At 35.4% G+C, this 25,402-nt stretch overlaps 6 protein-coding genes across 7 annotated transcripts; 2 read left to right on the top strand and 4 right to left on the bottom strand.

The window, feature by feature from the left end:
• Positions 1 to 103: 103 nt before the first annotated feature.
• LOC145626256 (uncharacterized) lies at positions 104 to 4,370 on the bottom strand. Its single transcript, XM_081678690.1, has 5 exons — positions 4,101 to 4,370; positions 2,035 to 2,153; positions 1,518 to 1,575; positions 1,151 to 1,228; positions 104 to 491 (listed from the first exon to the last, which is right to left on the bottom strand). The coding sequence occupies exons 1-5, from the start codon at positions 4,270 to 4,272 to the stop codon at positions 298 to 300; spliced, it is 621 nt and encodes a 206-aa protein (XP_081534816.1). The 5' UTR covers positions 4,273 to 4,370; the 3' UTR covers positions 104 to 297.
• Positions 4,371 to 5,126: 756 nt separating this feature from the next.
• LOC145562607 (uncharacterized) lies at positions 5,127 to 10,077 on the top strand. 2 transcript variants are annotated; one of them, XR_014094415.1, is made up of 10 exons: positions 5,127 to 5,347; positions 5,439 to 5,543; positions 5,902 to 5,988; positions 6,092 to 6,142; positions 6,557 to 6,650; positions 6,743 to 6,827; positions 6,919 to 7,067; positions 7,161 to 7,467; positions 8,509 to 8,650; positions 9,216 to 10,077. XR_014094415.1 is itself a non-coding variant. In XM_081622944.1 (8 exons), exons 1-8 carry the CDS (start codon positions 5,201 to 5,203, stop codon positions 7,184 to 7,186), a joined length of 744 nt encoding a protein of 247 aa, XP_081479070.1. In that variant the 5' UTR covers positions 5,127 to 5,200; the 3' UTR covers positions 7,187 to 7,780. The 2 variants fall into 2 exon arrangements, 1 of the variants encoding a protein (XP_081479070.1); XM_081622944.1 differs by lacking the exons at positions 8,509 to 8,650; positions 9,216 to 10,077 and having other exon boundaries at positions 7,161 to 7,780.
• On the bottom strand, positions 7,816 to 9,701 carry LOC145562599 (peroxidase 64-like). The gene is made up of 4 exons (XM_081622930.1): positions 9,498 to 9,701; positions 9,193 to 9,381; positions 8,736 to 8,898; positions 7,816 to 8,634 (listed from the first exon to the last, which is right to left on the bottom strand). Exons 1-4 carry the CDS (start codon positions 9,699 to 9,701, stop codon positions 8,240 to 8,242), a joined length of 951 nt encoding a protein of 316 aa, XP_081479056.1. The 3' UTR covers positions 7,816 to 8,239.
• A 2,045-nt stretch (positions 10,078 to 12,122) lies between the features above and the next one.
• On the bottom strand, positions 12,123 to 13,978 carry LOC145562595 (peroxidase 64-like). The gene is made up of 4 exons (XM_081622922.1): positions 13,577 to 13,978; positions 13,286 to 13,474; positions 12,927 to 13,089; positions 12,123 to 12,750 (listed from the first exon to the last, which is right to left on the bottom strand). The coding sequence occupies exons 1-4, from the start codon at positions 13,778 to 13,780 to the stop codon at positions 12,353 to 12,355; spliced, it is 954 nt and encodes a 317-aa protein (XP_081479048.1). The 5' UTR covers positions 13,781 to 13,978; the 3' UTR covers positions 12,123 to 12,352.
• A 2,285-nt stretch (positions 13,979 to 16,263) lies between these two features.
• On the top strand, positions 16,264 to 21,351 carry LOC145562579 (pre-rRNA-processing protein ESF1-like). Its single transcript, XM_081622897.1, has 7 exons — positions 16,264 to 16,899; positions 16,993 to 17,067; positions 17,453 to 17,736; positions 18,698 to 18,860; positions 19,152 to 19,280; positions 19,952 to 20,706; positions 20,845 to 21,351. Exons 1-7 carry the CDS (start codon positions 16,360 to 16,362, stop codon positions 21,167 to 21,169), a joined length of 2,271 nt encoding a protein of 756 aa, XP_081479023.1. The 5' UTR covers positions 16,264 to 16,359; the 3' UTR covers positions 21,170 to 21,351.
• Positions 21,352 to 21,618: 267 nt separating this feature from the next.
• On the bottom strand, positions 21,619 to 25,086 carry LOC145562587 (aspartyl protease family protein 1-like). The gene is made up of 10 exons (XM_081622910.1): positions 24,664 to 25,086; positions 24,326 to 24,464; positions 23,911 to 24,146; positions 22,971 to 23,198; positions 22,751 to 22,883; positions 22,598 to 22,671; positions 22,419 to 22,518; positions 22,264 to 22,336; positions 22,116 to 22,187; positions 21,619 to 21,975 (listed from the first exon to the last, which is right to left on the bottom strand). Exons 1-10 carry the CDS (start codon positions 24,990 to 24,992, stop codon positions 21,824 to 21,826), a joined length of 1,536 nt encoding a protein of 511 aa, XP_081479036.1. The 5' UTR covers positions 24,993 to 25,086; the 3' UTR covers positions 21,619 to 21,823.
• Positions 25,087 to 25,402: the final 316 nt, after the last annotated feature.

Raw genomic sequence — 25,402 nt, 5'->3', positions numbered from 1 at the left:
ATGGAGCACATTTTGCTCGATGTAATTAGAGCCGAAATAACATGTAAACGGAATGTTTTTTTTTTTAAAAAAAAAAAAATTAACTGGGATGGGATAATGTGTTAAGTACCATAGAATAATCAACTTGCTGAGAAGAACACAGGTTTCTGTACAACAATAAACTTCAACTCAATATTCTTAATTCAAAGTGATACCAAAAGAAAAGCCCAAACCAAAAGAAGGAAACAATAGACAAATCAGATCGATAAAACAAGATTACCAGAGGCACTTTGAGAAGGGTCGTCAAATTCAGCTACCTTACAAGGGCAATAGTAAGACAGGGCAGGGAATAAACTCTGCCAGGAGATTTGCATCAACATGCTTGGAATGTATTGCTTCCATGCTTAAAACAACCAAATCTAAATTCAGATCATCAGCAACTTCCCCAATTATGGCTGTAGGTTTACTTCCTTCGCCGAGTTTCTCTAGCAATTTAAATTCCTGAAACCCACCTGTCATTGAATTGAAAAAGTTCGATAAATACGATAAATAAATACAATAAGAAGGGTGAACATATGACACGGATGTCTGATTCAGCTAACACTTGCAGAACATGCAGACTGATGACCCCCCTGCCTCTAGTAATGGTTGGTTTGGATAAAGATAAACGAAGTATAAATATCTTGTCTCTACATAATAGACATGATGAAACTCATGCAAGAGACTTGCAGGACCAAATACATAATGATATCTTAGCAATCACATGTGCTCAAGTGTCGAAACAAACTACAATGCTTAGACTTTTCAATTAGATTTAGAACCTAGAGAGGAAACAACACATCGACATTTCAAATAATAATACCCCAAAAAGATGGAATCACTAGGGGGGGGGGGGGAAGAAGCAAATTTCAGCCCTCCAGATTCAAATCAGGCCCTTGTCCTTATCCCTAAGTCCAAGTTTAACTTAGATCAAGCATGCACAGAATGAATGGTTTCATCCTTCACCCTTGTGTGAGTAAAAGCCAAAAATTACATTGAAAATGATAACTTTTGCATCTTACAGAGCCCCTCACTTCATCCACCTAACCTCAATTTGAGCAAGCACTGTACAAAAGACAAGCAAAGTATGGACTGGGAATTGAGCAAAGGGAGGGAGTATAGATCAGCAGACCTTCAGATAAATGCCAGCGAATGCTGCCCAACTGTGTTTCATGCTCAGGATGCGACTCTTTCGACTTGTCATCAATAACTGCAATGAGGATGAAATTCTGGTAGCCAGTAATCTAGCACTAGAAAAAGCCTTTGATAGAGAAAATTGTTACTACTGCTTAGTATTACATTATAATATAACAATTGCATATAACACCACCACCACCACAATTCATAAGTGATTACTTCGCATCAAGTTCATTTAAGTGGAGTTGTAAATATGCAACTTTACTGCCTTACCATATTTTTAAAGTATCTGAGTCCCAAGTTTTGATCCATAATACTTTGTATATATATATATTGAGCAAAGGTATGGTCAGAAAACATACCTACAACTGTTATGTCTGCTCCATACTTTTTTGCCAAAGCAGCAGTAGTTGCAGCAGCCTGGCAAGAAATTGATTTACGGATGTAGGAAAATAACACAAGTCAAATTTTCCAAATTATGAACAGAATAAGTATTACTTTGAGTGTAATTAAGCTGTAGGTAAAAAAACAGTCTAATGGCATAAATTGTATAAGGATATAGCTCATGCATGATGCATCAATGTAATAAAAATAAGTGTAATTTACGTGAGAGACATGTTGCGCAGTAATAGGGAGATAATTCATGAGGAATTTCTCAAATCATGGATCATGAAATATATAATATGATGCCATCAAAACATTTATCATGAATGTAATTGCTCTATATTACGAAACATATGAAATGATGCCATCAAAACATTTATCATAAAAAATTCATTCAATAATATTGCACTAAAAGGTTAGAAGAATGCCATAAGTGGATAAAATATAACATGACCTATATCTCTACAGACCACAGTCACTGGCTTATTATGATACCTGTCTTGTTCCCTCTGAGAGATATGGATTTCTATCAGTGATAGGCAGAAGCAAATGTTTGAATTGAGTAAAGGCGTCCACAGCAACACTGACTTCAGATTCTTGAGCCTTAACCTTAACTGAGAACACCCATCACAGTGGTATTAATTCAAAATCCCTGCACATTATTATTAGTCGTCTACAAAAATTTGACTGTATAGTTATCAGCAAAGTTAGAAGCCATTTATGATAATTTCCCTTTTGTCTTTAATTATATCGGCAGCTCCCCTTTTAGTGCTATGCATGGTTTATATGCTGCTCATTTATTATGATTTTTTCTCTGTGCAAGTTACTTTGCATACAGATATTATAATGTAGGTTGCACAGTTGTAGAAATTAAACATATTAGTTGTAAACAACAACAGCCTACATGTAATAATATGATATATACAAATAAAAAATGATCTACTGTAGCATGTTTCATAAATAAATCACAGATGGCTTTTAACTAATGACTCTTCTAACTAGCGACTCAATCATGGGGAGACAATAAAAACACATTAATTCGTTCCTTCTATATCTATTTATATCATAGTCCCCATCACCAAACTATAGATGTTACCTTTTAATATATATTAAAAAAAAAAAAGGAAAAAAAAAAATCAGGATCTCCTAAAAGATGCTTCACTCTTAAATCAGATACTTCTCTTTCAAGATTCCTACTCTTTTGCTGCCAAATTGAATATATTTCTGTGAATCTGTATAAACGCACAACCTTTCTAAAACATCTGCAGAATTTTCTCTTCAAGGGCACCTTCTAGAAACTTGAAGCATACATTCTCTATGGAAGCTACTTATAATATGTTAATATCTTAAAAGGCTAGAATAGGCACAGAAAAACAGTATCTACACCTGGTCTTCAATGTCCACAGACTTCTGAGCAATCTTTCAGCACACAGCAAGTAAAAGTCTTTTACAAAAACTGTATCGCCAGATTTAATATCAAACTCACAGCTGTGAACCTAGAATTACTTCAGATCCAATTTCCAAAACCTCATCACAAGGAGGTTACATTCCTCAAAATTTCAATATGTTCTAATCATGTGATAAAAAAAAAAACTTGCGAATACAATCCTCACAAGTAAATCTACACAGAAAGTGATTGTATACCATCACTGATTCCAGAGTAATTGAATGGCTAGAAACATCAACTACTAAGCAACCAACAACAATATCACACACACAATTTTATTAAAAGAAAGGTACTATAGCTACCAGCGAAGTAAGGAGGATAGCTTCATCAAACAAGCACTGTCAAACACTCTCTACACTTTCAATCTTCAAAGACAATATGCTTCTAAGCAATATTAAAGCACAAGCGATCAATATCAAACTCAGAGTCAGTGTATGCTAATCACCAAGTTTTCTTGGAATTCGGGTATGGCAGAGACTAGAGAGTAATTATATCTTAAGCTTTGATCATATTATTGCTGCCTCAAAGTCACAGTCTTTCGCCCGAGAGGATGATTTTGGTAATCCACCCGGTTTCCTTTCCTAGTTTAAAAATCACAGCCATTATAACTTCAGTTCAAAAGCTAATCACATGGAGATTATGTTCCTCAATCCACCAAATTGAAATAGAAATACTAATACAATCCACACTAATCATACTCCCATAACACCAGCTCTATATACCTAGGTAATTGCAGCCCTATATACCAAGCTATTGATATTGAAGCTAACAGTGAAGTGGAATTTAGAAAACTCACATTTCTTGGCAGAACCCTAAAAAATCATGCAGATTACTTGTACATAACTATATAATAATAATTTACTTGTATATTACTAGTTTGATTACAAATCAAGTCACTTGAGTTAGTTGAGTATCATCATAACCTAACTAGAACTTCCTAGTAATTAATCAATCAAATGGCGAAATTTAACAAATTCAAATTTCATAAACATTAAGACTTTTATAAAATCATCGAATATCTTGCAATTGAAACCTACATTCATCAAGAGAAATCCTAATTGCGCCCAAATTACGAAATGAGAAAGAAATTAAGTTGAGTAAATTAAAAAATTACCGGAATGAGCGAGTCTAGTTGGGGAAGAGAGGCAACAGAGATTGGGGTTTTTGAAATTGGAAGTTGAAGAAAGTAAAAGAGAAGGAGAAGAAGGGGAAGTTTTGAATGGAGTCCTGGGAATGGTGAAAGGTTCGATTGGAGGAGCGACGACCATGGAGTGAAGAGACGCCATTAGAGAGGAAGTAAGGTTTGAGAAGAGAGAGAGAGAAAATGGATGATGGTAAACTCTGGATGTTGCGGTGGGTCGAGAAAGACAAAAAAGCTCCTGTTAATGATGGTTTTGTCACTAAAATACAGAGTTGATCTAAAACAGTGGGACTAGTCCCATTTCAACTAATACTTGGGTCTAACTGTCTAATCCGTAATGGTATTGTGTTACAGAGGAGTATAAGGTGAACAGAACTTGCCTCCGATTCACCTTATTTTCATTGAACTTAAATTATTTTGATTGAAGGTATTTAAAGTAATAACTAGTGAGTAGTTTGAGTGTTACCCCGGATTACTACTTTTATAGTTGTGCAATTGCTAATGTATTATTTATTGTGCAAAGTTAAAACATAATTGACAATTAGTCAAGTGTTCGAATCTTCTCATCCTTGTTGGTTGTGTGGATGACGTGGCATATTAAGGTGTTAAGTGGATAACGTGGCATAATAATAAATTGGGTAAGTGACATGACGATTTTACATCTAAAACAAAGAATCATATCACATCCCCTAGAATCCTATTAGCAACTAAAGGAGCTAGGGTATTTCCAACTCATTTTACACTACTTTAAAGTAATCAAAAGACAAAGAAACAACTTTACTAATTAAGCTACAAAGTCACCTCAATTAATCTACATGATAAACAAGTTTAATTTATCATGAAGCAAAACCACTACTGAAACTTATTTTTATTAAATTGATTTATTAATTAAGCCCCAATTAATCACCATAAAGTTACATTCACACTGTTATTTCAAATAGCGGTTTAATTTTTAAATTTTAATCCATTTTCCCGGATAAACATATCACATAGATAAAACTTTATTTTCTTAAGCTATTGTGGTACGAGTAAAATTAAAGGTTACTCCGTAATAATACTATCTCCGGGTTGAAATGCCCCTGAAACGGAAATATGACGGCAACAACGCGGTTGAAACGGCCGCCGTTTCGCCGGAAGATGACCAAATGATTACCTCTTCTCTCCATTCTTTCGGCGAATCCGAGGACGATAATCATGGCTTCACTATTAAAATCATCGAGGTACTGAATTCTCACTTATCATCTCATATTTTTACTGCTATTATTAATTTGAAAATTTTACTCTGATTATTGTATTATGTAATACTTGTAGAATATGAGAGAAGAGTATGGTATGTTTGTATGGCCGTGTAGTGTTGTTCTTGCTGAATATGTTTGGCAACAACGATCCCGCTTTTCTGGAACTTCGGTTACTGAGGTCATTTTTTCAATATTTTTTTTTTTGGGTGTTATGTGATATGCAAATTTGATTTATATAATGCGTGCAATCACTATTTAATGTAATTTATGCTATCTACTCTTGAATTTCCTTTATTAAAAACTTGATTGTTGATATCTAATGATTACTTTTATTATATAATTTCCTTTATTAAAAACTTATTGTTATGCATTGATATCTAATGTGGACTTTGATTATGTAATGAGATTTGACGAGTAATATTACATTGATATTGCTAAGTGATTAAAAAAATTAGTAGAGTAGAGGGTGTTTTTTTGAGTCAGGGAGAGGGCTAGTGTGTGTGCTGAATTGGGTTTATTTGGGGATGTGGTTGCAGCTGGGTGCAGGAACCTCATTGCCTGGATTGGTAGCGGCGAAAGTGGGGGCAGATGTCACTTTGAGTGACGATTCTAAAAGAGTGGAGGTTAAAGGATTTTGTCTCTCATAGCCTAATCGAAGTTACATATAGTTATTTGATGATAATACTGTATTGTTCACAACTATATGGGTCAATTGCTGTGCTGCAGGTGCTGGAGAACATTAGGAGTGTTTGTGACTTAAATAAGCTGAGCTGTAAGGTAATGTCTGACCCCCGTCTTATTTTGCTTCATCGTTAAATTTTGGATAAGTTCCGAAAAGTCTGAAATTTGCTGCATATAGGTTCATGTTGTGTTCAATTGTTTATATGGTTAAAGCAACAAATAGGAAGGAAATAAATCTGGCCAGAAAAGTGATTAAATTTTACTTGTTTTTGTCTCGATAACATTCATAGATTCATTTAAGAGGAGGAATTTCTCTTGCAATTTAATGCTTTATGTGGAAGGGAAGTGTTCTGCTTAGTAGAATGGCTAGCATAAAGATGAAATCTCTCCCCCATATGCCTTTTTGTTTTTGTTTTTACTATTTTCGTCGACTATTCAATTTCATCACTCTCTTACCCGTTCAAAATTCACATATCTTTGCCTGCTAACCTACTCTTGATCTTGATGCAGGTAAAGGGACTCACATGGGGAATCTGGGATGCACAGATATTCGAATTGCATCCCCAAATATTACTTGGGGCTGATGTATTGTATGATACCAGTGGTATGAGAAACCCATGCCTTTTCTTTTTGTGCCTTTAATCTTTATACTAGTAAAAGCTTACACTGATACTTTACCTATTTCATTTAAGCTAGCCTTTGATGATCTCTTCAGCACTGTTGCATTCTTGCTTCAAACTACACCAGGATCAGTTTTTATAACATCTTATCATAATCGAAGGTTTGTATTCATTTATATTGCCGTATATCATCCACAAAATACCTATATACTTTTGTTTTGGCCTGTCTTTCTTATTCTTATGTATATGCAGTGGACATCATCTTATAGAATTCTTGATGGTTAAGTGGGGTTTAAAATGTATAAAACTCTTGGATGCCTTCTCTTTTATGCCATCTGATAAAGCATCTGGACTTAGTGGTAATATTCAACTAGCTGAAATTGTTTACGTTAGCCAACAGGGTAAGTTGTTTCTGATTGATATGTCTTGTCGGATTTGGATCTTTCATGTTTACATGAATATCTAACTTTATTAGATGGTTCTCTTTGTTACAGTGACATCTTGCTCCAAAGACGGCTGATTAGTGATTACCAATTGCTTTCATCTTCGATGTGGGGTTGTAGTCTTCAAAATGCTTCAGATTGAATGCTGCTGTCGTTGTCTGAGACAGCAGTCCTGGGCTAAGGCTGACAATTCCAAACAAATGAACTGATATGCTCAGCCAAAAAAAAAAAAAAAAAATTACAAAACAATGAATTGATATCCAGTTTAGAAAAGCATTTCACTGCAGAAAAAGTTATCATCTCCCTGGAATAGTATGCAAGACACTTTCTACGAGTGCCATACTTCAAATTTTGAGGCGTAAGTTGCTGCTTTTTTAGGACTATATGAACAATTTCTGCTAAACTTGATTTTCTGAGAATGTTGAATAATTGTCTTAAATTTTCTTACAAATGTTAGCCAGATATAATTGTCTCACCACAGATCTATTTTGTCATGTTGAAGCCTGTTAAAATGAGAGGCTTCATCATTTAAGTCTGAGTAGTTCATCTAGGTGGAAATTTAAACCTCTGTGAGGACTAACAACTCTTTTGAGAGATAGCCTATTGCCTATTGTATTGTCCAAAAATATTTGAGACACATTTGAACTCCTTACTTTACTTGAAATGAGCAAAATATTGTCTTTCTTTGTTGTTAATATTGGCGATCATTTTGCACTTTCTATGGGGAGGGGTTTGAGAGGTGAACTTCATTCAAAATTTAAAAAATTTAAGGTAATTTGTAGCTAATCCATCACAATAGACAATACTGCTATCTGCTTTGTAATACTGAAGCAAGTAGGATACACTTCATGCAAATGACAAAATGCAGCGCACTGCCACATTCAATCAAGACCTCTTTTCCCTTATCCAGGGATCTCAACAAATAACCTTATTGTTGATTTTCCTCTGAAAGGATGTTTTTAAGATGGACCTTCTGTAGAAATTCATCCTAGTATGACTGTATGAAATAGGGGAATAAAAGGCTCACACACTGCAAACTAAGGCAATTCATTGTGCTTGATTGCCTTGACTAAACTTTTCTAATGACACATTGTAGTATTTAAATTAGATATCCCAAAGGTGAATGTGCCTCAGTTGACCACTCGGCAATTCTTTCTTACTTCCTGCCCTCCTGTGATGCTGCTCATCTTGATCATAGACTTAGCAAATGCCTCATAGAAAGCTTTCTTGGAACCAGCATATTGGTAAACCAATTTTTTGGTGCTTGGAGAAGTGAGCAAGGTTTGGTCTGATGAAAACAGGCTCTTTCCTTGAAGTATTAGCTTGTAATATGTGTTATCAAACATTGTTGGGGAAGGATCCATGTTGGAACCAGCATTTTTCACTTGGCTGTGTGCAGGGCACACTCTTTTTAAGCTGGCAGCAAAGGAAGGATTTATTGAGGGGTCAACGTCATGAGTTGTGTCAAAGTTGTGCAATCGGTTTTGGAATGACGAGCAGTGGGAGAAACCGAGACTGTGTCCACCTGCAGAATGAAGAAGGTTAGTTGAATTCTTTGTATTCTCATTGATAGTCTAGCATTGATGTTAGGTGTTAGGTTACTCTTTCCCCTGTTGTTTTCTTTACCTGAAAGAGCTACTAAATCTCCGAGGTTTAGGCCTCTTTGAGAGAAACTTTGTTGGAGCTGAGATAAGTTGAATGTGGGTGCTGGAAGTTGTCTTGTTTCACTGGCAAGTGATGTTCTCCCATCTTTCCTTCCTTTAGGCACATACCAAGTGGGACCACCTGCCTGTAAACATGAGAATGAAGCTAGTTCGTGAGAGAATTACAGATGCTGGAGAATCATTTTGATCGAGGATCGTTTCTGAGGTGTTAGGTATCTTTTAAATCTATGAAATTAATTAGAAGAGGTAGATGAAGGAAAATATATGTTAACTATAAGAAAAAAAAAAAAAAGAAAAGAAAAGTGGGACAAGTTGGGTCATCAGTGAAGATTATGTTCTTAGCATTTGCTTTTTTATTTTTGCGTTTTCTTAATTTCTATTAAAATGTGCTATAAAGCCTATGTGTACTGTTTACTTACAAGGACTACTGCATCCCTTGCAGCTAAAGCCAATATGTCTGCGCATGAGACAACTCCTGGACATGCAGCTTCTACCGCCTTCTTTGCATTGTCAATGACAAAAAACGCATGCAGTGAAAGGTTTGGAGGGCCGGATTTCTCTACTTTGCTGTTCCCAAATTTGTCTAGCAGCACAGAAGCATCACATCCCTTTAAAGGAGAAAAAAGATTTTTTTCCATCAGTTGAACACATACAAACATAAAACTCACACATGATGAGACAAAGTTAAAATATGTTGGCAAAGTTTGTAGGGCGAGATTTATACCCTTATGAAGCAATCATGGAAATGCAGGCGAAGCAGGGCAGCTGGGACTGTTTTATCTTCTGTGAATGCTTCCTTGACTACATTTGTGACAATATCCTCCACTGAAGGACATGTCTTATCATAGTAATTTGAGCTCAAAGCATCACCAAGGGAAAACACTGAGCAAAGAAGAAGGGAGCTGAAGACTGCAACTGCAATTGCCATGGTTAGACTCTCTGAACTGTTACTTTCTCTTAGTTTATTGTTGTAAATGAAAAGGGTACGAATGAGTATTTATAGGTACATGAAGAGAGAGGGAGTGAGTGAAGGTGATATAGAGATACTGGCATAGAGAGTGACAGAATAACAGAGTTGTTAATGTGACAGATTTTGGATGCTGGTTTACTAGTGAATTAGTTCAGCCTAATGGTGATGAGTAATATTTAAGCATCCTCATCAGCAGAAATTCTGATTATACCTCCACTTTTATTCCTCAACTTTTCCCCAAATTATCAAGGTTACTTTTACTTGGTCTCTCCTGAACCTTCTGCATGTGATCCTATAGTGGTTGAGGACTCGAAGTTGACCGTGTCCTCACATGAGGTAGCTAGTAATGATTCTTCAACCAGGAGATTAATTCTGTTTCAATATCACATTTATTGCATGAAGTGCTTGTATATTCCATTCTTGCAATGTGAGTGTCAATCGATTGTTCTTAACGTTCCATTGTTTTTCTTGCAACATTTTCCACACAATGCAGTTTCATACGATTGGCCTGTAATAGTTTTATCTTGATTAAGCTACGCTAATCTTAGTTATTCGAACTCTTCAAAAGTGATCTACTCGTTAGAGTTTTATCGACTAGGACGTGTTATGACTGTCGTTTCTGTCACTATCTTTCGCCTTTCACCATTAGACACGGGCATATGGGACTAAGGGATAATAATTGGAGAGTTAAAGAATGAGAAAGTAATAACTGTATGAGATGATAGGATAATAATCCTCGTGATTTGTTTGATAGGTGTATATTTGTTTCTTTTTGTGCCAAGTCAAAAAGAAATGTTACTTCGAAGGGATGTGACTAAAAAAACACTTGGTTAGAATTGAGCTATCACGTTCGTTAATCACTGTTTCCTCTTTAATGCTTGCTGTTTAAGCTACAATTATTATTATGAAGAAATAATTCAGGGTTCAAGCTAAAAACAGATTCTTCAAATCAGGTAGTAGGATCACAAATTTAAGCAGCTACTAGGCGAGAAGATACAGATTAGCTGCAAAGTAGTACTTTAGTAGTTAATAATGCGTACTGTTACGCTAACGAGTGACGACTGTATACTGAATTGACTGCGCTTCTCATTGTCGGTGTTCTGCATTATGGCTTTACCAAGTCTGTGTCGGCAACTGTTGAGTGTTGGCCCGTTTACTCCGATGTATACGCATAAAATATTTACAATTTTTTATTCGGGCATGTAAAATGTGAGAGAGTGTAATTTTATATGCGAGTGTAAAATGGTCATTGTTCGTTCTTTACTTGAATATATTCAAAGATTATTTTGTGTTTCCTTCAAAGTTAGAAAAAGTTATTGATGTCCCTCGTAACTTTACGAATGTACTAATGGCTGTCTCCTAAAAATACTTGCTATATCGGTTTTTTTTTTTGGAGATAGAAAATACAAAGTATGATGTATTTGTATGTTTAAGATATGACAAATTACAATTATTTCCCTAGTAGTAGGAGGGATATATATGTTTTCAATAGCTATGAATATATTTAGGAAAAATCCAATAATAGTATGTTAATCTGGTTATCCTTGGAATTATGGTGTTTTTGTTACTTCTTTTATCTCTTCTAATACCAACTTCTCTAACTCGTTGCCTTGCTACTTGTATGAAATTTCAATGTGATGCATGTTGAAAACTACTAAAAACGTTAAAAGGTTAAATAAATCGTATATCACATCCAAATGAAAGTTGCTGGTTTCGTTTTCACCTCTTGTCCTTATGATTTGATATTACTTTCGTAACTTGTTTCCAACTTTTCAAGTACGAGTATGACTTGAACATAAACCTTTCTGTTCACTACTTTTAATTAGAAGTTGAGCGGCAGACTGAGTTGCTAATCAAGGAGTTACTCAAGATGATAAGCTCGCAACCTTGCATGATGGAGTCCCTTTAGAACTAAGCACAGTAGATCTACTAGGTTGATCATGCAATTAGGGAAAGAAGGAAAGAGTGGGAACTAGTACGTAGGTTGTGTTTTGTCTTTGTCATCACTTCCACCAGACATGGTGGCCTGGTGGCATGTGATTGTGTGAGAGGGAGGGCCAACGAGCGTTTGCTGGTCTATAAGTACACTCGAGTTTATTGATAGAAATCAAACTCAAAAAATTCTAAAATATTTCCTTAAATTAGTCTTTAAGATGTGAAATAATTTAACAGTAATTGATGTTCTTGATATAATTGGATTTTTCACAAAGGGCTATCATGAACATTGTTTCAAAAAATGACCTTATAATGAAATAATCAAGCTGTTTACTAGAAGCAGTATCCTTCCTGTGGTTGGCTAATCTTCTTTACTATAAATCTTTAATAGCTATTAAGAATTTGCTTAGTATTTTAGCAAAATTACCTTAATGAACAGGGGATTTCCTTCAGAAACAACGCGTTCTGATTGTTTACTCAATAAGAGTTAAAAAAATTTAAATTCATTTTCAATTCTATTCTGTTACAAATCTCACAACATAGCTATCAGCTAGTATATATCTGGAACTGGAAACAAAACATGCTGTTCACGAAGTAAAGGCAATACATTGAACATTTGATTGCCTTGATTTTTTTTAAAAATGTTGCACATTTAACTTATTAGACACAAGCCCTTATGAATTGACCTTTCGACAGTTCTTTCTAATCTCCTGTCCTCCATTGATGCTGCTCATTTTAATCATAGACTTAATGAATGCTTCATAGAAAGCTTCCTTGGAACTAGCATATTTGTAGACCAAGTGTTTAGTACTTGGAGCTGTGAACAAAGCTTGGTCCGAAGAAAACAGGCTCTTTCCTTGGAGAATTAGCTTGTAGTATGTATTGTCAAACATTGTTGGGGAAGGATCTAGGTTTGAACCGGCTTTCTTCACTTTGTTATGTGCTGGGCAGACTTTCTCTAGGCTTGCAGCAAAGGAAGGATTGATGGAGGGATCAATGTCATGAGTTGCATCGAACTTGTGCAATCGGTTTTGGAATGATGAGCAGTGGGAGAACCCTAGACTGTGTCCACCTGCATTGAAGAGAAATGATTAATATTTTTGTTCTGGTCTGTCACACTTAATCTAAGTATCTTTCTGAAAAAAAATCGTAAAAAACAATTTCAAGGTTAAGTTTAGAAAAGTTCAGATCAATTTAAAATTTCGGATGGTGATAGCGTGTTTCTTGCTGTTGTCCAGTATTTTTTACCTGAAAGTGCTACCAAATCTCCGAGGTTAAGGCCTCTCTGTGCAAAACTTTGTTGAAGTTGAGATAGGTTAAAGGTGGGTGCTGGAAGTTGTATTGTTTCACTAGCAAGCGATTTTCTTCCATCCTTCCTTCCTTTTGGCACATCCCAAGTAGGTCCGCCAGCCTTTATGAGAAATACAATCAATTATACAAATATACAAAAGATGATCATTATTATAAAATTTAAGTTGAGTGAGGAATTTCTATGATGAGAATGTTACAGTCTACAACTTTTGCACGGATGTACTTTGAAAAAATTCTCATATATAATAGCATGCCTTTCTTGTGTGATCGTTACAGAAAGTTTATTGTTTACTTACAACGACGACTGCATCCCTTGCAGCGAGAGCCAGTATGTCAGCACACGAGACAACTCCGGGGCAAGCATCTTCCACCGCCTTCTTTGCATTGTCAATAACAAAAAATGCATGCAGTGAAAGATTTGGAGGTCCAGATTTCTCTACTTTGTTGCTCCCATCTTTGTCTAGCAACACTGAAGCATCGCATCCCTGCAAACAGATTTAACTCTATTAAGCATTTGAATTTATCTATACAAATATGAAATGTATGGAAAAGGAAATATATTCTGGCAATGCAAACTGATTTAGTACCCTAATGAAACAGTCATGAAAATGCAAGCGAAGCAGAGCAGCCGGGACTGTTTTATCTGTCTGGAATGCTTCTTTGACTGCATTGGAAATGATATACTCGACATCAGGACACGTCTTAGCGTAGTGATTTAAGCTTAAAGCATCTCCTAGGGAAAATGCAGAGAAGATTAGTAGCAAACTGAAGATTGCAGCAGAAATAGCCATGTTAATGTTTATGATTATGATGAATATTATTGCTGTTTTCTCTACTGTTTTTTGTTGATGAAGTTGAAGTGGATATTGAAGGTATATATAGGCATATCTAGTGTGACAGTAGTAAAAAGGAGATTGATAGAGAATGACAGAGTAACAGAGTTGGTTATTAAAAAGGTTTAAGATGTTGTTGGTTGACAACAGTAAATTAGTTCAGCCTAATAGGTGTTGATGTTTATTGTTGAAGCATCCGCTTTAGATACAAAAAATTTAGAGGATTCTAATACTTTTTTTTTGTTTTTACTTGTGAATGAGAAACAAGGGAAAGATAGAAAATCAAATATTAGTAATTATGTTTTTTTGCTTATGTATATTGTTGTTTGTTGATTTGCAGTCTTTATTATAGAATGTACTAATATTCCTTTTGTGTCTTGATAAGAATAGTACTGGTATTTATTTGGCTTTGAAGTCATCAAATTATGATCCTAAATTTGTCAAAAAATGAAGTTTCAAATTACTTTTGTCATTTTTTTTTTAATCAAATTTATCTACAATAAGGGATTACTATGGTGCAATCATGTACACAATATTGAATCCATTTGTTGCTCACATTTGATCGGTTGTTGATAGAAATGGGGAATAACCACTTTAAATTTTGAGGAGTTACCTTGCAATTACCAATTAGTTTGTCATAATGTTTGTTTGTTTTTTTTTTTCCCTTCCTTCCTTCTTACAAACAAAGTGGAAACTAATATCGTTACTCCGTAATAAAACACTTACACGGTATATTATTACGAAAATTGTCTAGCTGACCCATGAAGTTTAATGAAATACTTAATTTGACAACATGTTCCAGTTACAACTTATTTAAATTGAGAATAAAAATTACGAAGTACTCCCCGCGTTTCATAATTAGAAGCCTGTTATTCAAAATTAGAAGTCTGTTTCTATTTATAGATAGTACATTTTGATCATCCTTGTTTTTTAAAAAAATAAAATAAATTTTTGTACTTTGGGCATCAATTTCCAACACTTTCTCTCTCCACCTTTTCAATAATTCTCAACTACTTTTTCTTTTGCTCTATCTCTCTCTAACCACATATGCATATTTGAACCCCCCAACTAACTTCCTTAATTCCCGTAAAAATTGGGAAATAGGCTTCTAATTATGAAACGGAGAGAGTACTATCTATTGAAATGTTACTATTAAAATATGTTCCACAATTCTTGTTGCCTTATGTCATTTTTAATTCTTTATTACTACGTATTAGACTTTTGTTTCTTTCTACAAAGACATGTAATAACGATAAAAATAGGGGATAAGAAATAAAAAAAATACCCGAGTAACAATTAGGAACTTTAGGGCCTATTCTCATTTACTGAACTCAGCTGAACTGAATATTTTATAAGAGAAGGAAATTACGAGCTCAACTGAATTGAACTGAACTGATAATAAACGTATGAGAACAGACCCTAAGAAGACATATAAATATTTTATTTTTAACAGCAAAAACTTTTTTTGTTTAATCAAAATTTAACTGTGTTAACTTAATATGCAGAGGATATTAAATTAAACTTTTTTATTTTTTTTTAATATAGGAAAATTCATTTTTTATATTATTTCCATAAGTGGGAAAAACCCCATATTTTCCATTTTCCCGGTAAATTTAACGACTACCAAAATTAAATAAAATTCACGGATAGGGATGTCAGTGAGGCGGGTCAAGTAGGAGACCCGCCCCATCCCCGCCCCAGTGGGGTGGGGATGGGTCTCGGTTTGGCGGGTGGTGGGGCGGGGATGGGGGATGAAAACCATACCCGCCATGGGTGATGGGGCGGGGGTGGATTTTAGGTTGTACCCGCCCCATCACCACCTTATACCCACATCTATATATCTTTTAAAACAAAATTCTATACTTTTGTACTATTTTATAAAATATTTATGTACAATATAAAATATTAATTATAATACTTTGTAATACACTTATAATATAAAACAAAAAAAATGTGTAATATTAAGAATGATTTTTTTTTTTTAAAAAAAAAAATTAATCTATATTAATTATGTAGGATTGTGTATTTGAAAGGTGGAGGTTAAGTGGGTCTTGGGTGGGGATTAGGTGGGTCTTTGGCGGGGATTAGGTGGGGGTGGATATCCAGGTGGGGGTGGGGCGGGGATGGTTTTGGAATTGTACCCGCCGGGGCGGGGATGAGGATGAATTTTAGACTCGCCGCGGGGATGGGGATGGGGATGAAAATGTTAGGTGGGGATGGGGATGAAAATGTTAGGTGGGGATGGGGATGGGAATGCCAACATCCGCCCCGCCCCGCCCCGCCCCATTGACATCCCTATCACGGAGTACTTCCTTTAAAAAAAAAAAAAAAAAAAAAAATTTAATAAAAAAATCACGGAGTATTCTGAAGAAAATAGCAAAGCCGTTAGCCGCTCACAACACAACACAAAACCCTTACCCCTTAATCCCTTATTCTAGGGTTTAAGCAACAGAGCAAACCCTAATTCCAAATTCCCTGTCCTCCAACTTCAATTTCTACCTCGTATTAATCTTCATTGGACAAATTCATCTTCTACAATGGGATCGAAGAAGAAGAAATCGAACAAATCCGGCGCCGGAGATTCCGCCGGCGGTAGCGGAAATGGCAAGAAGAAGGAGATTCAGATGATTGAAGATCCTCGATTTTCAATGATTCATACTGATCCCAGATTCCAGAGAGTTCCGAAGAAAATGGATAAGATTTCAATCGATTCTCGGTTCAGTCAAATCTTCACTGACAAGCTTTTTGCGGGATCCTCAGCCAAGGTTGACAAGCGTGGGAAGCCTAAAAAGCAGTCGGAAAATGCTTTAAGTCGATTTTATCACTTGGAGGAAGATGAGGAAGAAAAGGATGAAGTTAAGAAGAAGAAGAAGAAGAAGGAGAAGAGTGTTGTGAAGAAAGTTGAGGATGAAAGTGAAGGAAATAGCAGTGATACGTTGGGTCCGGAGTCGAGTGGCGAATCGTCTGAGTCGGAATTGGATGGTGATTCTGAGAGTGATGATGATAGTTTGACGAGTGATAGTGATGATGATGAGGCGGGTGGTGTGGATGTGTCGGAAGATGATGAGTCTGTTGAGGTATATTTTGATTATGAATTGTTGTTTTTGGAATAAATTTGATTTCTTTGTTGTTAAGTGTTTCGAATTTCGGCTTATTTGTTTGTGGAACAGGTGGAGAATGTGCCTGTAATTGATAGTGAAACGCATAGATTGGCTGTTGTTAATATGGATTGGAATCAAGTGAAGGTATTATTTTGAGCTTTTTTCGAGTTTTAAAGCTGATTTGAATGGTCATTTGAAGTTATCCCTTGGTGCAATTCTAATGACTCAAAATCAAATATGGTGTATTCGTTGTTGTATTGAATTCAAACATATTTGTATTGAAATGCAAATTGAGTTATTGATCTACTTTGTGTAATGTTGTCCATGATTAATGAGTTGTGATTATCATTGTTGGAATATTGGCAATATGTAGATTCCTTTAGATTCTTGTGGAATTTGGATTGATTAACTACCAAGAAGGATGGAACTTGCTGTATCATAGACGGGATTACTAAAATGTTATGCTGTTATCTTTTGGCTTTACTTCATTACTCTATCTTACCTTTGTGATTGTGATGGTATTCTGTAGGCTGTCGATATATTTATGATGTTGAGATCATTCATGCCTAAAGAAGGGCAAATTAAGTCTGTAACGGTCTATCCTTCAGAATTTGGACTCAAGCGTATGGAAGAGGAAGCAGTTCGTGGTCCAGTTGCCTTGTTGGAGGATGAGAAGAAAAAAGACGATGAGGGTACGGAAGATGTAGACGAAGATGAAGATGAAAACGATGATGAAGATGAAGATGAAGAAGAAGAAGATGATGATGAGATAGATACTGAAAAGCTGCGTGCTTATGAAAAAAGTAGGCTAAGGTAATAATTAAAAGCATTATGAAGGTTCCCTGCTGAGATTCTATGTATAGATGTTTGATAGCCTCGAGAGGAATTGTTATACTTTCATGATTTGCTCTTTTCCGCATAACATTGAAACACTAATTCATTTATGAAACTGCTGTAACAACTGTCTTTCTTGTTACTTAAGACATGGGTAAAACTTTCGGGTCTGGGTACATATTTAGGTATCTAACACTCCAAGGTTAGAAATTTCAAACACGGGGAAACTGTCTTAAAATTGTACACGAGTGCAGGGACACTATATACAATGGAAAGTATTCATGTTTTTAGGATACTTTTTGCATGAATTATAACGTATACATTAATATACACACATTTTAGGTTGACTTGATTGTTAATTCTTTTTGGAATGCTAATTTGTAGCCTATGTGTGGGCACATATTCATCTCTACATTTTGTTCTACGGTTATATGGCTCGTAATGAATGAAGTGTCTTAAGCTTCATTGAAGTGTTAGCAGTTTAGCACAGCTGCATGCTTGCAAAAAATTATGAGGTAAAGATTATATACCCTTCTTGGAGTTTTGAGTGGTACAGAAGACTAGATGAAGAGCAGTTGCATAGGTCATGGATATAATATGTGAGCAAGCTTAATACATGTAAGAGTTATAAGTTCCAAAAAAAGATGACAAGCATAATAGAATTCGTAGGAGCTGGCTATGTTGTCCCCGTCACAAGTTATATCTAGGAAGTCAGGGTGAAGAAAAGCTTATAGTGGTCATGTACTGCTCTTAACCCCTGTGGGAGATTGCTGGTTCTGATTTTCTTTGCTACATGTTCTTTCCCTTATTTTCTCTGTGTCCCACTTCAGATTTCTTGTTTGTTTTATATAGCTATGCTCAAGTGGCTTAATTGTTTGAGATTTATGAACTCAAAGCTTTATTTTAAGTGTTATTTCTATATTGTTCCGTGCTCTTCCAGGTACTACTTTGCCGTAGTGGAGTGTGACTCTATTGCTACTGCAGATTACATCTACAAAGCTTGTGATGGGGTTGAGTTCGAAAGATCATCTAATGTGCTGGACCTGAGATTTATACCTGACTCTATGGAATTTCCTCATCCACCGCGGGATGTTGCAAAGGAGGTAATTTGACCTAATTATTATCTGCGATGTCTGTCCACAGTCAAAGATATTATTGCTTTTATAGCAGTTTGACGAAAGCAGTTAATTATTTTTGGCTTTGTTAAATTTTCTGATATCATGATTCATGAGTTGTTTACTTCCCAACAGATAATAGTAACATTGTGGTTGTACTGTAGGTTGATCTTTAGGTTATGTTTTGATTATATAATGGCAATTTTATCACATCATGTTTTGATTATTTGATGGCAATTTTTATTAAATCTTCCCTTTTGCGTTTATTCTTGATATCAGGCGCCAGCTGATTATGAGGGTTTAGACTTTCAAACTCGGGCTTTGCAGCAAAGCAATGTAACCCTTTCTTGGGATGATGATGAACCACATCGCGTGAAGACACTGAGGCGAAAATTCAATGATAACCAGGTTAATATTACACCCTGTCATAAACATACATCCATTTTTCTTCTGCCTGATATGTATTTTTAGTAAGTTTATTTTGCAGTATTCATTCCCTTTGGCTGGGGAATATCAACATTCTTCTAAATGTGGTTTTTGCTTAAATTTGAGTTAGGCTAGCTACTATTTCTTATATGAGGCAACATGGCATTTTGGTTATACATTTGTGCTTTGTGTGAGATTTTTTTATTATTATTTTTATTTATTTTTAACTCTAATGTTTCTGATTGGGGGAATTATGGTTTATTAATAAGGGTAATATGTTAGATCTGTGAGCAGCCTTTTTGATTTATTGTTTCTGATTGAGAATAGGAAAATAGGCAAATATATGGGTGATGTGTGGATAGTATTTATCAAAAAAATCACGCACTCACAAGGAGATTGTTTATCAAATTATTTTTTCTTAACATTTTAGTTGAAAGTGATACCTTACCACATAGTCGAGTCACTTTATTGCAAGGATGTTTTATACTTTTATTTGATGCAGGATCAATTCTCAAGGAAAGTGTATGTTTCCACTTTTCATGTTGACAATACTTAAAAGATGAATGTTCAATGGTTTCCTTTAAAATGTTGACAGTACAGAATTCAGCAGGGTTATTTCCCTTTCATCACTCATAATTTTTTTTTTGTTGTAGCTTGCTGAATTGGAATTGAAAGAATTTTTGGCATCTGATGAGAGTGATAGTGATAGTGATAGTGACGAGGATGTGGATGAGGACGTGAGTGACGATGTTGCAGATTTATCCGATGAAGTAAATAAAAAAGCCAGGAAAACAAAGATGAAGGCGAAGATGGCCAAAAAGGATATGTACCTTGCCTTGGTCCAATCTGGAAATGGTTCAGAGGATGATGAAGATGAAGGCCAAGATATGGAGGTTACTTTTAACACTGGTCTAGAAGATCTTAGTAAGAAAATTCTTGAAAAGAAGGATAAAGGTTCAGAAAGTGTTTGGGAGGCATATCTGAGAAAAAAGAAAGAGAAAAAGAAAGCTAGGAAATACAGCTCAAAGAATTCATCTGATGATGACAGTGATGAGAGTGATCAAGAGCCTCTCGAACAGACAGAGGACTTTTTTGTGGAAGATCCATCAGTTGTTAAAAGCAAGAAGGTTAAGCATGGTAAGAAGAATAGGGAAGAGAAGACACCGTTGGAAGATGAAGAAACTGTAGCAACTACAGCAGAGCTGGAGCTATTGCTTGCAGATGAGAAGGGAACAGATAATAATCCGAAGGGTTACAAAATTAAACCGAAAAAGGGCAAGGGAAAGAAGGGTAAAGAGGCTCCTGATGAAGACAACTTACCAGAAATTGACTATGATGACCCGCGCTTTTCAGCACTCTTCACTAATCCTGCATTCTCTTTGGATCCCACGGACCCTCAATTCAAGAGGTAAATCTTTGTTTACTTTTTATAGGATATACATGATAAAACAGAATATTTTTCCGGATCTATTGCCTAGAATATGATAATGAATCCAAGGAAAGTGTTACTATATTGTTTCTGAAGTGTGTTATTGATTTCTTGCAGGAGTGCAACTTACTTTCGGCAATTAGCTCAGCGGCAACAGAATGACAGAGAAGAGGATACAGCAATAGCGCCAGTGGAACTGTCAAGACCAAGTTCAAATGGCTCGAGTAGGAAAGAAGATGATAATTCTGAAGGTGCTTCCCGCAAAGAGAAGTTTGAGTTATCCTCGATGGTTAAATCTATCAAAATGAAATCTCAGCAGCTTCCTAAGCCATCTAGTGACAAATTGAAAAAGGGTAAGACAGAACATGGATCAACCATAAAGGAAAAGAAGCATACGCTAGAAGGATTGGATCACAAAATGAAGAAAAAGGCCAGAGTATAGAATAAGAATGAACTCACTTCACCCATACAAAATTTTGATAATTTATTCATTTATTTGAATTACAGACTTACTCTGCTTGATTAGTCTTTTCAAGTGTTTTTAAGAGTAGGATTTGTAGCCTGTTGACAATGCTGTTCTTGGTGTTCTTATAATCTTATATACTGTCATTCTAATTGTAGAAACTTTATAATGCTTAGGATTGAAAACCATAGTATATCTTACATACTTGGAGCGTGAAATGGAGAATTGCTATATTAACTACTCCACATGTGATGATCCTTTCATACCCTTCTCAGTTCATCATTCCCTTCTGAATTGTTTTGTATCTTCAAATAAGTATGAAAGACCATGATTTTTTTTTTTTAAGTAGTTAATTCAAAACATTTCTGTGTTCTCCGAAAGGAATGACAAAAAAGAAGCTGAAGTACAGTAGAAGATAGTATCACATATTTGCAAAATCTCCAATCTATTTACTGCTGTATTGTATGAAAAAATCATTATATGGTAGTGAGCCATATTTACAAGTAAAGGGTTGAGTTACACAAACTGACGGTCATAATTTATATCCATAACCAAGTAGCCTGCTAACATTGTACTCTATAAAATGTTGAAACGTGTATTTGGATGAACTGCTCCGGTCCAAAGAAATATCTGTTAAACAGATAGAATCAGGATCAAAATTGTGCAGATTAAGAAGTAGCTGTGTGCTAAAGCTGATGGTGCGCCTGATCTGTTTGGTGCCGGTGTGCCTAATACGGTTGGTTGAAAAAAGGGAGGTCTTGGACTGACAGGTACAACTTCACCACCTGATGCAGCACGAAGTAGTTGGTTAAACATTGAGGAAACTTCATAGAGGAGCGAGAAAGATGGAAAGTACAGAGCTACTAAACCGAGCTACTTATCACAGGTTTGAAGTATTTAAAAAAAATATATATATAGTACTTACAGTCGTGTTCCTTCCATCCAAATACCATTCTCTCGTGATCAAAAACAATGCGATAGCCAGTCAAGAAGTTCTCTGTAAAAGAACCAAACATGAGTATATGCTATATATCACTTTTCTTTTCTCATATGCTAAAGCAATCAATACTCACCTCCAATTATATTTATGTCATGTTCGCCACTTTCAGATTTTAAAACAGCTAAACAGTATACATATCGACCATCCTTGAAGATCAATAGCAAACTGTCAAATTTCATATAGTGAAGAGGCATGATAATATTCATCCAATTATTGTCACAAATTTACCTCAGTATTAAAAAGAATAGTTGGATCAATCACGGTGATTATGTCTCCACTTCCCATTGTCAGATTAATACTGGGAATGTTCAAGTCGTCGATGATTGAACTGCAACATTAAGGTAAATTTCAGTACATGAAATATTACAAGTATATCTCAAATTCTTTTTCAGATAAACTGAACCTACCTTGTTAAATAGCAGAATTCAAAAGGATTCTCTGGATCAACTGCCAACTTTCGATCATTAATCTGTGAATCGAACTGCACACAGATTGTAACCATTATACTCCATCCTCATTTCAAAAATCAATAAGAATATAAGATAACTCAAATAACTTGCCTTTTCAGAGATAATACTATAAGCCGGATCAGTCAAGTGAGTAAATGAAGTGCCTGTATCTATGATCACAGTTAAGTTTGTAGCAGAGACGTTTTTTCCCATACTAATTTGAGTAATGCTGACATTATATAAACTGTTGAAAAAAGACAGTATTATCTGAGTAAAATTTCCCAACACCTTTTAAGCAAGAAATCATACTGAAAGACAATGAATGACTTACTTCAATGGATCATCAGTACTGAGTGGTGTTTCGCCTTGTTCATTGCTGTCTCTATCTCCGAAGATTATTTTACCAATGCCATCTCCAGTGAAACACATGGAATAAGAATTTGATGTAAGGTTTTGACTTGCTAAGACGCTTGGTAGTGAAATGGGATCCATAGTAAGTCCAAGCAGGCCGTTTGGAGCTCCATTACTCAAGAAAGAACCAGTCTGACGGACACCACAGCTGCAAGCCACAAGCACTTTGATCATGATCAGCTAATTGGCTACTAAAACAGTTCATTTTTTTAGCAAAATAATGCAATTTCCATTTTTCCAATGTTGTAGCTAAACGTTTTTTGACAAAAATGTTGTAGTTAAACGTTGAAACATCAGTAAAGATGTTTTTTTGCAACTAATGCACAGTTTGATTGTTGGAAAGCTCCCAACAGCTAGTTTGTCCAAGCACATTTCTCACAGATTCTGCCTTTCAAATACCATTTCATCTCTGAAGTTGGTTTTTCCAACTTAGGCCCTGTTTGGTTTGATGTAAAATGTTTTCATGGAAAATGAATTTTCCATTTTTTTTCCCATTTTCCTTTGTTTGGTTTGTTAAGGAGTGGAAAACAATTTTTCAAGGGTGGAAAATTTCATCCTTAATGATGGAAAACAGTTTCCTTCCAAAAACAAGGGAAGCCACATTTTCCTCTCTCCTCCTTACCTCTTTTTTTACTTCCCTCTCATTCATCCTTACATTTCCACTCTTATTTTTTATTTTTCTTGGACTTTTCTTGTATGCAACCAAACAAAGGAAAACTAATTTGCAATTGTGTTTTTCCTTGAAAATATGTTTTCCATGAAAACTAATTTTCCATTGAAAATGTTTTACATTAAACCAAACGAGGCCTTAATGTAAAACTTCTTTGCTGTAAAGAGGGCTAAAAGAAGTGAAGGATTACCCGAAAGGAATCTTAGCATTGATGCGCGCTGAAGAATTAGAGTTCATTGAAAGATGCAATACATCCTCTACCATGTAACCAGAAGATGAAGTGTTTGCTTGTAGATAATGAACTCCGTAGGGGCATCGGCCTTCTGATGAAACGCAGCTTAGGCTGTTCTGACAGAGAGGGCTACTGCATGGAAGTTGGGTTCCTGTCGATGAAGTACGTAAGCTGTATATGTTGAAGTCTAAAACCTGAAGTCCAAAATAAGGAGGAAAAAAAATAAAGCAGGGCAATTGTTAGAGTAGAATACACATAATAGCCTTAAAAGGCAATGCATTTACGAATCTGTCAAATACAGGTACATATACATGCCAGAACACACAAAAATCAGAATTTGACAGCAGAAAGGAAGGAATTAGCACAAACTTACCGCATCAGAACTGAATTGCAATTGCGTGACACAATTAGGCACGCAGTCACACGGTAGCCAGAAAATATGACTGCCTGTATCAAGAGCCACTAGAAACCATGATTCCGGTGTTCCTACAGACACATTCGCGTAATATAAACTGAAAAAGGACAGGAACAAAAAATGATGTAAGGCAGAAAGAAAACAGATGAAATAACATTCAAACTCATCAGAAGCCTATGACAGAAACTCAAGATTACTGCTAATTCAGCACCATAAAGTCCTCTGAAGGTTTGACTTTATAAAAAATCTCTCAGAAAATAAATTTAACGCAGACAAAAAAAAATGAGAGAGCATACAATCCAAGTTCAGCGATATGGTAAGTGGTGTTCCCAGAAGCAAAGGTGAGGGTGCTGTCATTAGCCTTTTCTCCTGCTAATCTGCGGCCATGGAAAACACGATCACGATGAGCCATTGCTGCGTAGTAATCAACCGTTCCCTTCTCTGGAAACCCGTAATCATTGTTGAAAATTGTGTTAACAGGATCAGAAAATCTATGAAGGATATTAAATCCAAATGCCTCAGATCCATAACAACTTTGACATGTCAAACTTAACAACATCAAAAACAGCAATAGTAATCCATAAGTTGACTTGCACCCCATCTTACAATTCATGAATAATATCATAACTTTTTATAATAAACTTAGCTTGAATTTTATGAGATGATCAAAATTGTATGAAATTCAGACATTATGGTGGAAGTTTTGCATTTCATTTAATATTGAGCTACCAATTGGTGATCAAGCAATTTAAAAAATTGTTGGTGATAAATTTTAATATAATGACAAAGTATTCTTTGTAAGCAAGCTGTAGAATAATTCAAAGTCAATGTATGAGAATCTTCAAAATGTTACTTTTGGCATCTTCTTTCTCTCTCTTTCCGTGAAACTATTTCTCTTGTTACGGCTTATATTTCATTATCACTCCAACTTATTTTAGTAGTAAAATTAAATTAGTAGCACTTAATATTAAAACTTATTAGAATTTACCTACAATTTTAGTTCACCCTTTGGGCTAATCCGGATTCGAGGATCAG

This window comes from Chenopodium album, chromosome 1 (assembly GCF_948465745.1).
Source record: "Chenopodium album chromosome 1, dcCheAlbu1.1, whole genome shotgun sequence".
NCBI classification, from domain to species: domain Eukaryota; kingdom Viridiplantae; phylum Streptophyta; class Magnoliopsida; order Caryophyllales; family Amaranthaceae; genus Chenopodium; species Chenopodium album.
The sequence above is the reverse complement of the archived record's forward strand: the minus strand, read 5'-3'. Positions and strand labels throughout refer to the sequence as shown.